The 13,046-nt window shown below is 41.4% G+C and overlaps 1 protein-coding gene across 1 annotated transcript in view; it reads right to left on the reverse strand.

Annotated features, from left to right (window-relative positions):
• The window catches only part of WDR43 (WD repeat domain 43), a 47,346-nt gene extending 35,241 nt beyond the window's left edge, over positions 1-12,105 (reverse strand). The window contains exons 1-3 of the mRNA XM_027113486.1: positions 11,833-12,105; positions 4,921-5,058; positions 823-944 (exon numbers count right to left, since the gene is read on the reverse strand). Of these exons, the coding sequence (XP_026969287.1) occupies positions 823-944; positions 4,921-5,058; positions 11,833-12,057 (485 nt within the window). The 5' untranslated portion in view covers positions 12,058-12,105. The remainder of the gene's footprint in view (positions 1-822; positions 945-4,920; positions 5,059-11,832) is intronic.
• Between the last annotated feature and the right edge of the window lie 941 nt (positions 12,106-13,046).

The raw sequence follows: 13,046 nt of genomic DNA on the forward strand, positions 1-13,046 counted from the left end.
TTCCCAAGACATTGACCTTCAGTGTCTCATGCTTACCAAACAGAATCTAAAACTCCACCAAAGAAGTTTGACTACAGTAGAAAAACACTGTGCCAGAATTCAAGACAGCAAGATTAGAACTCCCCTGCCACTTATTAGCTGTAAGACCATGGGCAACATTATCCTCCTTAGGGTCCTCATCCACATAAGTTCAACCGCATTCAACTGTCTACATTCATTGAGCATCTACTATGCAGTCAATCACAGTATTAGGTGCTTGAACTAGAAGAGCTGTCTGAGATTTTTATCTATGACACTTAAGGCCAGGCTCTCTTATAAGCTACTTTGGCTCATATCCTCCACCAACCATTATTCCCTAATATGGGCCTCCTCTAAATGCCTCTACTGGGTTCCAAGTAAATCTTTAACTTCCCTTTCGCCTAGCCTTTGTTCCTGCCACATCTCCACCCTCAAAAGGATCCTCCCACCCTCTTCTTTCCAAATCTTACCTCTCCTAGAAGACCCAGTTGAAAACCCTTCTCTTCCACCAGGCCTTCCCAACACTATCCTAATCATTTGATCAGTAATTACTTGCTACCTTATGGCATCTCTTGTGCAGTTATTTTACTCTTGTACCATTATTTAACTTTTCTGTTAAAATCTTCCATGTCCAATTTGATTAAATGTTCCTTGAGAACAGTCTGTAACCTTACTAGTGTCTACATTCCCCACTGTGTCCAATATCAAACTTTACTTACATCAAGAATATAGTCTTGATTCGTCAAACTCTAAAGCATTCCCAAACAGTAACCAAGTTACCCCAGAACCATCAATGTTACTCACCACTTTACTTTGCACGTCTGTGTGTTCCATTCCACAATATGTTTGTCATCTGAACAACTATACAAACAGCCATTGTCTTGATGCCACTGTATGCAATTGACTTTGTTGTCATGTCCACCACTCTGCAGATTTTTTAAAAAATTAAAAGAAAAAAATAAAGCTCATCTGTTATGACAATATGCACCCTAGAATCATTACTAAACACTTAACTAAAATGTTAGGCCTTAACCTAACTAAAAAAGCCTACCCATTAACCTAACTAAAATGCATCTATCCATTTCCAATATCAAAAATGAGATAAATCTTCTATAACTTTATCAAATGTTAACTTTCCCTTCTCCTCTGCTAGAAAAACGTACTTCTACATCATAAGTCAAACGACACTAGTCCTAAATGCCACCTGCTTTTGACAGGAATGCCAGCACTAAGCATGATAAAATGCTTCATGTACAGTGGCAAAAAGTTTGGGACACTTGAGTGAACTAATAAAGTCAAATCTTAAAGGGTTTAAAAGCATGTCTAGTTAAAACTATCCTTGAAAATCCCTTTATACCAAAACTATCTCTCAACTTTAAAAATCAATGTTCCTTCAGGGAAACACTAAATGTTTCCTTGTGTTGCAGCTCATACCATATGAAACTTTAAACACACTCAGCACAGCAAGATGCTGGCTCACTCAGAGGCACACAGGAATGGCGAAATCAACTGGGAAAGAGCAAATTCAAGTCTCCTGTCTCACACACATTCCAGGACAAGCTCATTCAGCAGAATTAAGGTGCTAAGTCACCTACGCTGTGAGCAATTATTTTCATTCTTTCCATCTGAATTCACATTAAATATACATACAATGAGTCACCACTGTGTACACATCTAAGCATAAAAGTTAAAACTCAAAATCACTACTTCCATCATACAGATTGCTCCCATCTCAAAAGAAAAATATTTTTCAAAAATATTTATTTTTTGGCTGCGTTGGGTCTTTGTTGCTGTGCGTGGGCTTTCTCTAGTTGTGGTGAGCAGGGTCTACTCTCCGTTGCGGCGCGCGGGCTTCTCATTGCAGCAGCTTCTCTTGTTGCGGAGCATGGGATCTAGGAGCGTAGGCTTTCAGTAGTTGTGGTGCACGGCTCAGTAGTTGTGGCTCTCAGGCTCTAGAACACAGGTTCTGTAGTTGTGGCACACGGGCTTAGCTGCTCCGTGGCATGTGGGATCTTCCCGGACTAGCGCTTGAACCCGTGCCCCCTGCATTGGCAGGCGGATTCTTAACCACTGCGCCACCAGGGAAATCCAAAAGAAAAATATTTTTAAATGCTAAGTTCAGTTACTTCCCTTCCTTCCTACGAGCTATCTACTCAAAGAACTAAGTCCTACATTATAGCCACACACACAAAGAACTGAACAAAGGATATGAACAGATAAATTCCATAGAAAGAATTCAGTAAGAAAATTTTTAATAGTAATTCAAGAGATACAAAGCAAAACAAAGTGACATTTTTAGTCTGTTCATCTACCAATTTGTTTAGCATTATAATATCCACCCTGGTAAGATTACAGGGCACTATCATACGTTGCTAGGGGCTAGCGTACCTTTTTGGAAAGCAATCTAGCAAGTGTCCACTCATTCATTAGTTACTCATTCAACAAACATTTACTCAATACCAATTACATGCCAGGCACTACACTAGGCACTTTCAATATATAGTTATGTCTAAATCTCAAAGTCATGCAACGTAGGTTATATAATACTGAAGAGATGAGAAGTTATATTACTTATCCTTGATCATATAACTAGCAGGATTCAACCTCAGGATAGACTAGTTCCAAAGCCTGGGCCCTTTCTACCTCACCACGTCATCCCAACACTCCTTGCCCTGACCCTCTTGGTTCCTTTCTAATAAACTCATTCCCTGCTAAAGATTTATATATAATCCTGGGAGGTATCAAATTGATCTAAAAAGGAGTTCTAGGCTCCATCAGCATCATGTCTGCAGCCACAGTAACTGAGTAAAGCAGCTATCACAGTGCACCAGATACTAGGTACGTACTGACCACAGAAAACTGACCAAATCAAAGGATGGGACCCAAACTATAGTGGGGTAAAAGCCCATGAGGACCACACTCAACTTGGAGGAAGGAGGAACAAAGGGAGATTTCCTTTACATATACCTCTGAATGCTTTAAATTTTTTTCAGTTGTATATTATTTTTATAATCTTTAATATAAAAACAAGTGTTATATTTTTATTTTTATTTTTTAAATAAATTTATTTATTAATTTTTGGCTGCATTAGGTCTTCATTGCTGCGCGCGGGCTTTCTCTAGTTCCGGCAAGCGGGGGCTACTCTTCGTTGCTGTGTGCGGGCTTCTCATTGCGGTGGCTTCTCTTATTGCAGAGCATGGGCTCTAGGCACGTGGGCTTCAGTAGTTGTGGCATGCGGGCTCAGTAGTTGTGGCTCACGGGCTCCAGAGGGCAGGCTCAGTAGTTGTGGTGCACAGGCTTAGTTGCTCCGCGGCATGTGGGATCTTCCCGGACCAGGGCTCGAAGCCGTGTCCCCTGCATTGGCAGGCGGATTCTTAACCACTGCACCACCAGGTAAGTCCCAACAAGTGATATATTTTTAAATGCAGATATAAAATCAGATAAAAATTTTCACCTATCAAATTAGCTGGGTTTTTTTTGTTAGCCTTACTGCTGCTTTAATGGAATAATCAACGATGGCAAAAACACCACTGAAATACACGTACCGTCCTTCCACTGCTGATACAAGTACAAATTAGAAAAGCTTTCAGAAAATTGTTATACTATGTATAAAAAGGCTTAACACTCACACCTTTGACTCATTAATTACAGGTTAGTAATTCTGGGAACCCGTGTAAGAAGAAAAGAGTTTTATAACAAAAAAATCGGAAACTACCTAAATAGTCAGTAAGAGTTAAACCACCAACGGACTACCCCATTTACAGGATTTTATGCAGTCACTGAAAACGTTTATAACTAGTTCTTGACAAATATGAAAATTACTCATGTTGTAATTTAAAGGAAAATATCAGAATACAAAATAGACAGAACCCAACTGTATTTTTTAAACATATGCATAAAGCAAAGAAATATGCAATCTATCAAAAGAGGTTCTCTCGGTGATAAACTTAGGTATAATTGTTTTCCCTTTTCAACTTCAGGTAGTTCCAAATTGTCTATGGATAGATGTTACTTAAAAGAGAAAACATTCTTTTATTCATATATACAGAAAGCATTCCTATATACAGACAGGAGTTAAGTGAACACCAAAAACATACTGTAGTAGACACTGTCTGAAATACATTATGCCGGTTAAGTTACTGTCTTGCAGCACCAAGCCCTCACTTCTCTGCTCTGGACGCTGGGGCTGGGACTCTGCAAACCCCATTTCTGCTTTGCCAGCTGGATCGTTAGTAGGCTCCCCCAATAAGGGTGCAGGAGGGAGACAAGGCTGGAGGAGGAACAACGGAGGTGTTCCTTCCTGTCTCCCAGTTTGCATCACCCCAACATTTCTTCACCCCAGCAGGGGCAATCCTTTTGGCAGCAGCTGAACCCAATATGCAGTTTTTTCAACACCTGGAGAACCAGAGACACCAGCAGTCAGCTAAAACCCCCTCCTCAGAGGTCTGGACCTTAAGTCTATGGGGCCACTCTCCCTCAAGAGACATCAGCACAGAGAGCAATACCTGCTTCTCAAAGGTCTGAGTTTCAGCAATAATTCCACCACCTCCCTCGTTCCCTAGCCCTGGAGGTGGTGCGCTCCTTCTGCAGCTGCTGTCTGTGATACTCAGAATTCTTTCTACCCTTTCTTATTTTAAGCCTAGTCAATAGTTCTTCACACTCTTCATATCCTGACCTATAATAATGACTAAGTTACCTATCACAGCTTTAACAAATATTACTGTTCAAAATTTTAAATATGGAAAGGGCAGAAAAATGCCCCCATACTGCAGATCCTATAGCATATCCTGAGCTGCTTTGTTTTTAATAAGTCTCTAATAATCAGTTTCCTGTCATCGCTCTTTTATATAATACACACACACACACATACACACACACACACACACACACACATATACTTACTATCAATTTACTGTGTAATTCTCCTTTTACTGTACTGTATAATAAAATACTACCAACTGCTGTACCAAGAGCCAACAAGTCAACCTGGTTACTTGTCCCTATAGCTTCTGATTTCCTTTTTTTCCTCTGTGGACCTTCCTGGAAAAAAAAGAAAAAACAATTTTTTACTTTATTATTTCAAACACTGAAACATCATTAATGCATAAATGCAAATGCCCACTAGCCCACAAATGAATGTGACTGCTTCTAAGAAAATTTTTTTTTTAAAGTGGAGATGTGATTTGCTCTCAGATGATTTCTTTCTCACTACTTAGAAAATAATTACTCCAATGGAAAGAACTCGTAATACTCTGTCCCCATCTCCTACCTCTCTGAAAGGAGTAGTAATATTCTACTCTTAACAAGTATTCTACTCTTAACAAGTCCGAACAGCCTCAATGCTGCTTCCACTTCTCGGAAACCAACCATTCCCAACAGGTCCAAGTGAAGCCTCCACTCCGAAGCAAAGAGATTACAGATCCATACACAAGCAGCCAACGCTTTCCCCCTCCCCCCTCCCCCAAAAGCTTTCCTTGCATTCTGGCTTCATTTTCAGGAAAAGGGACTCAAATGTTTTTATATTTATAAACATACAATTACCTCACTTAAGAGTCAAAAAATGGTTGTAACTCGTACAGCAGTGCAAAGCACACACTAAAGAAGTTGTTCCAGTGACTCTTAAGGGTCAGTATGAAAGTTCCATGTTGTCTTCGTGATTCTAATGACTTAAGAGGCACAAGTTTCAATCTAGTGTCAAACAGCCCAAGACTTCTTTGATTTAATTCAAAAAATGAAACGAACAGCTCATCTATCCATCAGAAAGACAGCCAATTGGTCACAACTTTAGAGTACTACTTTAGAGTTTATAATGCTGAATAATAATTTATAATTTTGAAACTTTTCTTCCATATGTTTATAATTTTTTAAAATTAAAGCTTGCTAGCCTATGTTTTAGCATAAAGTTCTGAGAAATCCATTCTTTTAGTGTAAAAGAGACCAATATTACAGAAAAGAGAACATTTTCTCCACAGTGGAAGATCTTTGCTCCACAGCACAAAAAAGCAGCCCAGGATACATAAAATCTGCCCAACCCAGAAAACCACCAATGAAAACTACGATGTTACCAGTGCATAAAGAAAATCAAGGAGCAAATTTATAAGGCATTTTCCATTTTTTTTCTCTTAGTTATCCTCTAGAGATGTTACATTTGAAGAATTTGATTCATTGGACGCTCTAAGTCAACAAAAAGTTAAAAGATTTAACAAAAAATAAGATAACTTTAAATACAGAAAAAATAATGAACATTTTGCAAGTCCTAAGAAATGTATCCACATTAATAAACCCAAAAGAGAAGTCACAATTAATAGCCAAAGTATAAAAACGTCTGATGGTCCCGTCCCCTCAGTAACATTCTTAGTCAGGAAATGTCCTAGGCCCCACCTTCAGTTACATGAATTTCTAAAGCCGCCTCTGAATGATTCCAGAGGGCAAATGTGGTTTCTGCATAAGGTTATGGACATAAACACCTATCTCAGGCAAGGACAATAGAGGAAATTATACCAACCTACTACTACCTCATCAGAAAACTCTCCTCTGAAAGATTCTAGAAAGTATTTCTTCTATTCTTGGTTTTCCCCAAATCAAATTAAAATTATCTACAATGAGGTTTCTAACGTATGAAACATAGGCTGGTCCAAATATGTATATGTTTTTCTGCAGATGTGAATTTGCATTAAAAAGCACAAAGAAATTTTAGAAATTAAACGTTAACATATTCAAAGCCCTGATTTCCCTATCAGCAAAATCTCTATTTTTAGGAGAAGCAAGCAGAGGCTAGTGGTAGGAGTATCACAGAATCTATGCCCAATTTTGAGGATCACTGGTCTAAACCTAAATAATAATCCAATTAATTAACCTCAAAGAACTAATGACTCATGTATGTTTTCTCCGAGTTGGATGATCTTTTTAAAAATAACTTCCCATTCAGCAGGATGTGCATGTCCAAAAAAGTAAGACATCAACCAGATAAGAAGTTTATATAACCAATGTGCATTTTAGTGAAATCTAATATTTTAACTATTACCCCATTACTAAATATTTCTGAAACCAAGAGTTTAGTGGTACTGATGATTATAGATTATGACAGACTTTTGTTGGCATTTTCTATCATAACCTGTTATTTCTGTGATCAAAAATTTCAATGACTCCCCAGAGAAGAGTAAATCAAAAAAACTGTTTGGTAGGGCTTCCCTGGTAGTGCAGTGGTTGAGAGTCCACCTGCCGATGCAGGGGATGCGGGTTCGTGCCCCGGTCCGGGAGGATCCCACATTCTGCGGAGCGGCTGGGCCCATGAGCCATGGCCACTGAGCCTGCGTGTCTGGAGCCTGTGCTCCACCACGGGAGAGGCCACAGCAGTGGGAGGCCCGCGTACCCCCAAAAAAACAAAAACAAAACTGTTTGGCATTCAAAAGCATCCACAATTTGCCTCCAAACCACCTTTTCCAGTCTTATTTCCAATTCCATCCTTACATTGCACTCCCTAATCACGAATACACTTTCCCATTTGCTTTTTCCTCTTTTGGGAGGGGCCTTTTTCTATCCGTCTCAATTATCAATTTGGTTAAAAATCGATCCTTGCTTCAAGGTCCACCTCAAATATGATCTCTCCACAAAAACCTCTTCTTTCGGACACAGTATATCTGAATTGTCTGTATTTCTCCTTTAATGTCTTAGTCATGCTGCTTTGTTTCATGTCATGTGCACATTAATTACATGTGTGAATATATAAAGTGAATGGATAGGGTAGGCTAAAAATTTAGTTCATATATCTGTAATCAGAAAATCTGAGTTCCAGGGAACTCCCTGGAGGTCAAGTGGTTAGGACTCTGGCGCTTTCACTGCAGGGGCCCAGGTTCGATCCCTGGTCAGGGAACAAAGACCCCACAAGCCTCGTGGCGTGACCGAAAAAAAGAACAAAAACAAACAAAAAAAGAAAATCTGAGTTCCAGAAAGTACCAGGAACGAAGACCAAAAGGATTTGGTCTATTACTTAGACTAAATAGTCTTTTCCAATGTGAGGGGCTGACTGAGCTAAGCAATAAATGCCAACAGCAGTCTCAAGAAAGCAGTATTTGATCCAGAAGGCAATCAGAAGGCTGAGTGAATCTAAATGTGCATGATTTATAAACGCAAGGCATAGTACAAATGAAGTGAAGACAGAGGGAAAAAGCACATCCAATTAAGCCCTGACTCTTTAGACTAAGATCCCAGAGTAAGAAAATAGTTTACATGGAAAACCAGTACACACACTCATAAAAATGTGTATATAGCTGAAACAAGTTTCACCAAAAAACTTATCCTTTACCATGCAAAATACATTCTAATATTGTCTACTTCATCATTGTAATGCTGTCACAACCCACCAAATCTATTTCACAATCCACTAATGGTTCAAAACCTATTTGTGAAAAATAATGACCTCTAGTCACTGAAAATTACGGCAAAGTTTCAAGTTTCACTCTGCAATTAGTCTCCTATGCCATTTCTTGGCCTATCTTAACTGTCACTTACTCTGGCAAATGTCTAAGTTTCATAGGTAACAATGAACGAAATGTGTGCATTTTACATGTAATTACCTACAGTATGTACATCAAAAACAAATTCTAATACACAGGAACTTCTATTTCTGCCAATAAGATTTATTAGGCAAACCATAGCCTTTTGAAGTTTAAACACTGGAGAGACCGTACGACAGAGCATTATACAGGAACACAACTGGACTGTGCTGCGTCCCTAAGGGTTAGGACTGGGGATGCTCAGATTTTTCCTAGAAACATCCTTAATGCTGCTGTGCTTGCCCTGTCCAATGCCTGAAATGCCATGTGCCTCCTTTAATAAGCACTAAGCCATATGGGGTCATTTTAACTACAGTGACAGCAAAGTAACATAAATGCATTTATTGTGGTAGCCAGTATGTTTCTTCAGGGCTCTACAGCAGTTAGAGAAGAAAAAATTGAAAAGTTTGGAATTAAAGGAGCAATGAAATAGCAGGGTCAGTTCCTGGGTAGCTCAGCCACTTACTGTGTGCCTCTGGCATATCATTTACCATCTCAGCCTCAGTTTACACACATAAACCTGAGGAACTCTAAAAACAGCACCCATGCATAGTCCATCAATCCATCTCCTTGCACTTTTCTCATCATCATCTGAGGTCCTCTTCCCCCCAGGCTCCATCACCCAAATAAAATGCTCAGCTATATGATATATACAAAAATCTTCTAAAACCTACTGTGACACAAATGCAAAGAATTATAATCATTTTGTGACCAAGAAGCAATCTAATTTTTATAAAAATTTATAAACCACTGCTTTAGCTCCTGTTACCCAAGAAACCCAGCACCAACTCATTTTTCTCCACTGATAAGAGTAATGTCACCAAACTTTGTCCTTGGGTGGCAAACTGCCAGTTACTGAACCAGATGCAGAATACTCCTACAAACTGATTTACATGTAAAATAAGGGCTTAAGAGAGCATCTTAAAACTTAAGTGGCAAGGATCATAACCCAGGGACCTGGGAGCAAAGGCAGAAAATGAAGAGTGATTTGTAGCAACCGCTATCTTTAAAAATCACATCCTCCCAACTCTCAATTCTGTGACTGAAGATCTACGGTTACAGTAAGAGCACTGGCCCAGGAGTCAAAGTACTTTGACTCTAGTGGCTACAGCTACTTCATTGGTTAATAAGGCTTTGGAGAAGTCATTTAAACTTAGTTCTGATTCTCAGTTTTTAAAAATGTAACAATTACAGGGCATTTCACAGAGTCAGGTGACTAAAGTGAGAGCATACAAGTAAAAGGACACTGAAACCTGTTAGAGCTTTTTTTTAATGTAGTCCAACTCTTTTTCAAGGAGGCCTCCAAAAGTAAAGTGACTTGCTCAAGGTGACAAAACAAGTTTGAGTCCTGGGTACGAAACCAAATCTAGGTATTTTTCTATTGTATCAGACTGCTATAAATAATCCAAAACTGACTTTTAACAGGAAATTTAAGACCAGGCAAAAGTTTTACTCCTGACACATACAATATGATTGTAAGTCAAGAGAATACCAAGTGGGTGACAAATATCTGCCAGCCTAATATGAATGATTTGTTCCAGATAATAGAGTTGGGCTCTAAATACCTGCATTCTAGTCCTGGTTCCATTTTTGGTTTTTCGCAAGTTGCTTAATTTTCCAAAGCCTCAGTTTCTTCTTCACGAACAAAGCAAAAAGTTAGTCTTTATCTACCTTGCAGGACTAACCATGCAAATAAGAGGTAATAACAACAATTAACACTTGCAGCACTTACATACCAAGAACTACTCTAAATGCTTTATGCATCATTAAGTATGTTAACCTTCACAACCACTCTATGAGGTGAGTACTGTTATTCCCATTTAGAGGCACAATTCCTACGATGAAGCCAAGCCTGGGTTCAAAGTGAGGAAGTATAGTTTGGGTCCATGCATCTAACCACTGCTCCACATTTCCTCTCACCATTAGAATTATTAACACTTTACAAGACCGTTAAAATACAAACACAGAAATTTGAAAAGGAGAAATATGCAGAGTGCTGTCACCTTAATGACAACTGATTTTTTTTAAAGTCCTAGTTTTGTGCTTGACTTAAGGGCCCTGATAAGGTCTCTTTAATGATCAACAGGAGTCACTTCATCCAGAAACTTTGAAAATCAAGCTTAAGATCTGAAAAACACCTAAACATACTCATCCAAAGTATAACAAGTTAGATGTGTCCCTACTTTCAACCTAAAAAGTTAGTAGAAAGTTTCCTAGGATAGTCAGGTGGAGTTAAGATCTATACTAAACACTTTTTTTTTCTTTTTTTGTGTGTATGTGTTTAAATACTAACTTTTTAAGGTTTACACACAGTGTCAGCTAAATACCACACAACTCAATACCTGATGCTTCCAAATCACACTGCACTGATTCGGGTTGGCTACCTTATGCACGCAGTTCCCACGTGCGTGTGAAATAGTGCTGATGTAGCCAAGTGACTCCACAGTGAATGACATCTTGCATTGACTCCCTAAGAGTGAGAAGCCTTCCCTAACTCAGCAGTGCCCCGTGTAAGAGAAACTCCACCTGGACTCACGTTCGTTAAGTTAAACTACAACCTCACTTTACCTCCATATCCTAATGCAGACTTCAGACTTGGGGAAAAGGGGATGTATAAAGGGGAAGCCGAGCAGATGTTAAAACTTTAAAAGCAAGAAGGTTCAGATGGCTTACAATGGAAACGAGTCTGCGAAAAGTCAACACTTTCAAATAGTCACATCCTGGACGTGGAAGAGAACACGTGGTGAGCCGGACCCCAAGAGTGGGGGGTGGAGGGGGGTGTCCGGAAGCAAGGAAATAGACTTGTTCATTCTAACTGCCCAGCGCAAGGCCGATGAGCTGGGTAGGGGTCGGAGAAGAACAATACAGCCCCAAGGTGGGGCTCTGTCAAAAGCCAGAGCTCTGAAAAGCGCAAGCAGAAGAGCCAGGCCTGGTAGCAGGAAGCCGCTCCTGGGGGACCCGGGGCCTCGGCGAACATGGCGGCCCCCGCGACGGCTGGGCCCAGACCACATGGAGCCCGCCAGGAGGGCTTCGGTCCGCTGCCCGTCGGATCCGGCCGCGCCCTCTCTCGTTGCCCTCAGGACAGGCCACGCACGGGGCTGACGGTGTGGGCCCAGCGCGCGCCTCCACCGCGCTCTGTGCCTCCTCGCCCCGGGCCTCGGAGGGCCACGCGCGATGACGGATCGCGCGCCGCCAGGCCGCGAAACGCTGAGGCTGAGGCTGAGCGGCCACCCGCCCCGCGCCATCCAGCTCGCTTTACCTTGGCCTGCAGCCGCGCTGGCGCCCAGGCCAGGCAGGTGCAGGTACCGCTGAGGTGCGCGGAAGGCACGTACTCCTGGTGCAGCCGGTTGCTGGCTGTCTCCCACACTCTCAGGTGACCGTCAGTAGACGCTAAAGCGAAATAGGCCTGGCTTTGCGGGGAGAAGGCGCAGGGGACGCCCGCGGGGGAGAAGGGGTCCGCAACACCTCCGCCACCCGCCGCCATTGCTGCTCTGGCTCCGCGGCAGCCACGTGTTCGCCCGTGCGCAGGCGCACCGGTACGGGGCGGGGCCTGGAGGGGGAAGTGGGGAGGAGGGAGTGCAAGGAGCAGAGGGAGTGGCTCTTCGCGACGCAAGCGAGCGTTGGACGGCCTACCTGTGGACGGTGGCCCAGTGGGCTCAGTACTAACTTGTTCTGGGGACGTGTGAAGGGGCTTGACAAGACTCCTTCCTTTAAAAAAGAAAGAAAGAAAGAAAAAGTTTTGGGTTTTTTTTTTTAATTTAAATAACATGATTGAACGAAATGTTTGAAAGAAATGTTTACTTATAATTCCGTGATTGTGACAACTGTTTCCATTTTTCCTTATCCACTTACGGGCTGTAATCATGTGTTCACATAACAACAATTTACTCAGTCATACCAGTGTGAAAGTAACGGTGGGAGAGGCTATTCCCTCTTCTTTCGTCAAGATTTACCCCATGTTACTGCACCAAATAGACAGTTTTTTTAAGGTCTCCGTAACATTTCACCAAATCTATGCATTCTGATTCAAGAAATGGCAGGTACTGTTCAGCCCACACACAGCTTACTGACCAGCAGGAAAGCCATAAAACACTACCCTCAGGGCCATGGAAGACTCTTGAGTCTTTCACAAGTAGGGAAAGCCATGGTAAAATTTGCAGTTTATGTTATTTGGAAAGACATAAACTGATCTACATTTTATTTTATTTTATTTTATTTTATTTATTTATTTATTTGCCGTACGCGGGCCTCTCACTGTTGTGGCCTCTCCCATTGCGGAGCACAGGCTCTGGACACGCAGGCTCAGCGGCCATGGCTCACGGGCCCAGCTGCTCCACGGCATATGGGATCTTCCCGGACCGGGGCACGAACCCGTTTCCCCTGCATCAGCAGACGGACTTTCAACCACTGCGCCACTAGGGAAGCCCTGATCTACATTTTAAAAGGCCTCCTGGATTCTGGATGGAGACTGTA

Source organism: Aethalodelphis obliquidens, unplaced genomic scaffold (assembly GCF_003676395.1).
Source record: "Aethalodelphis obliquidens isolate GAN/ISIS:26980383/991018 unplaced genomic scaffold, ASM367639v1 scaffold12, whole genome shotgun sequence".
NCBI lineage: Eukaryota > Metazoa > Chordata > Mammalia > Artiodactyla > Delphinidae > Aethalodelphis > Aethalodelphis obliquidens.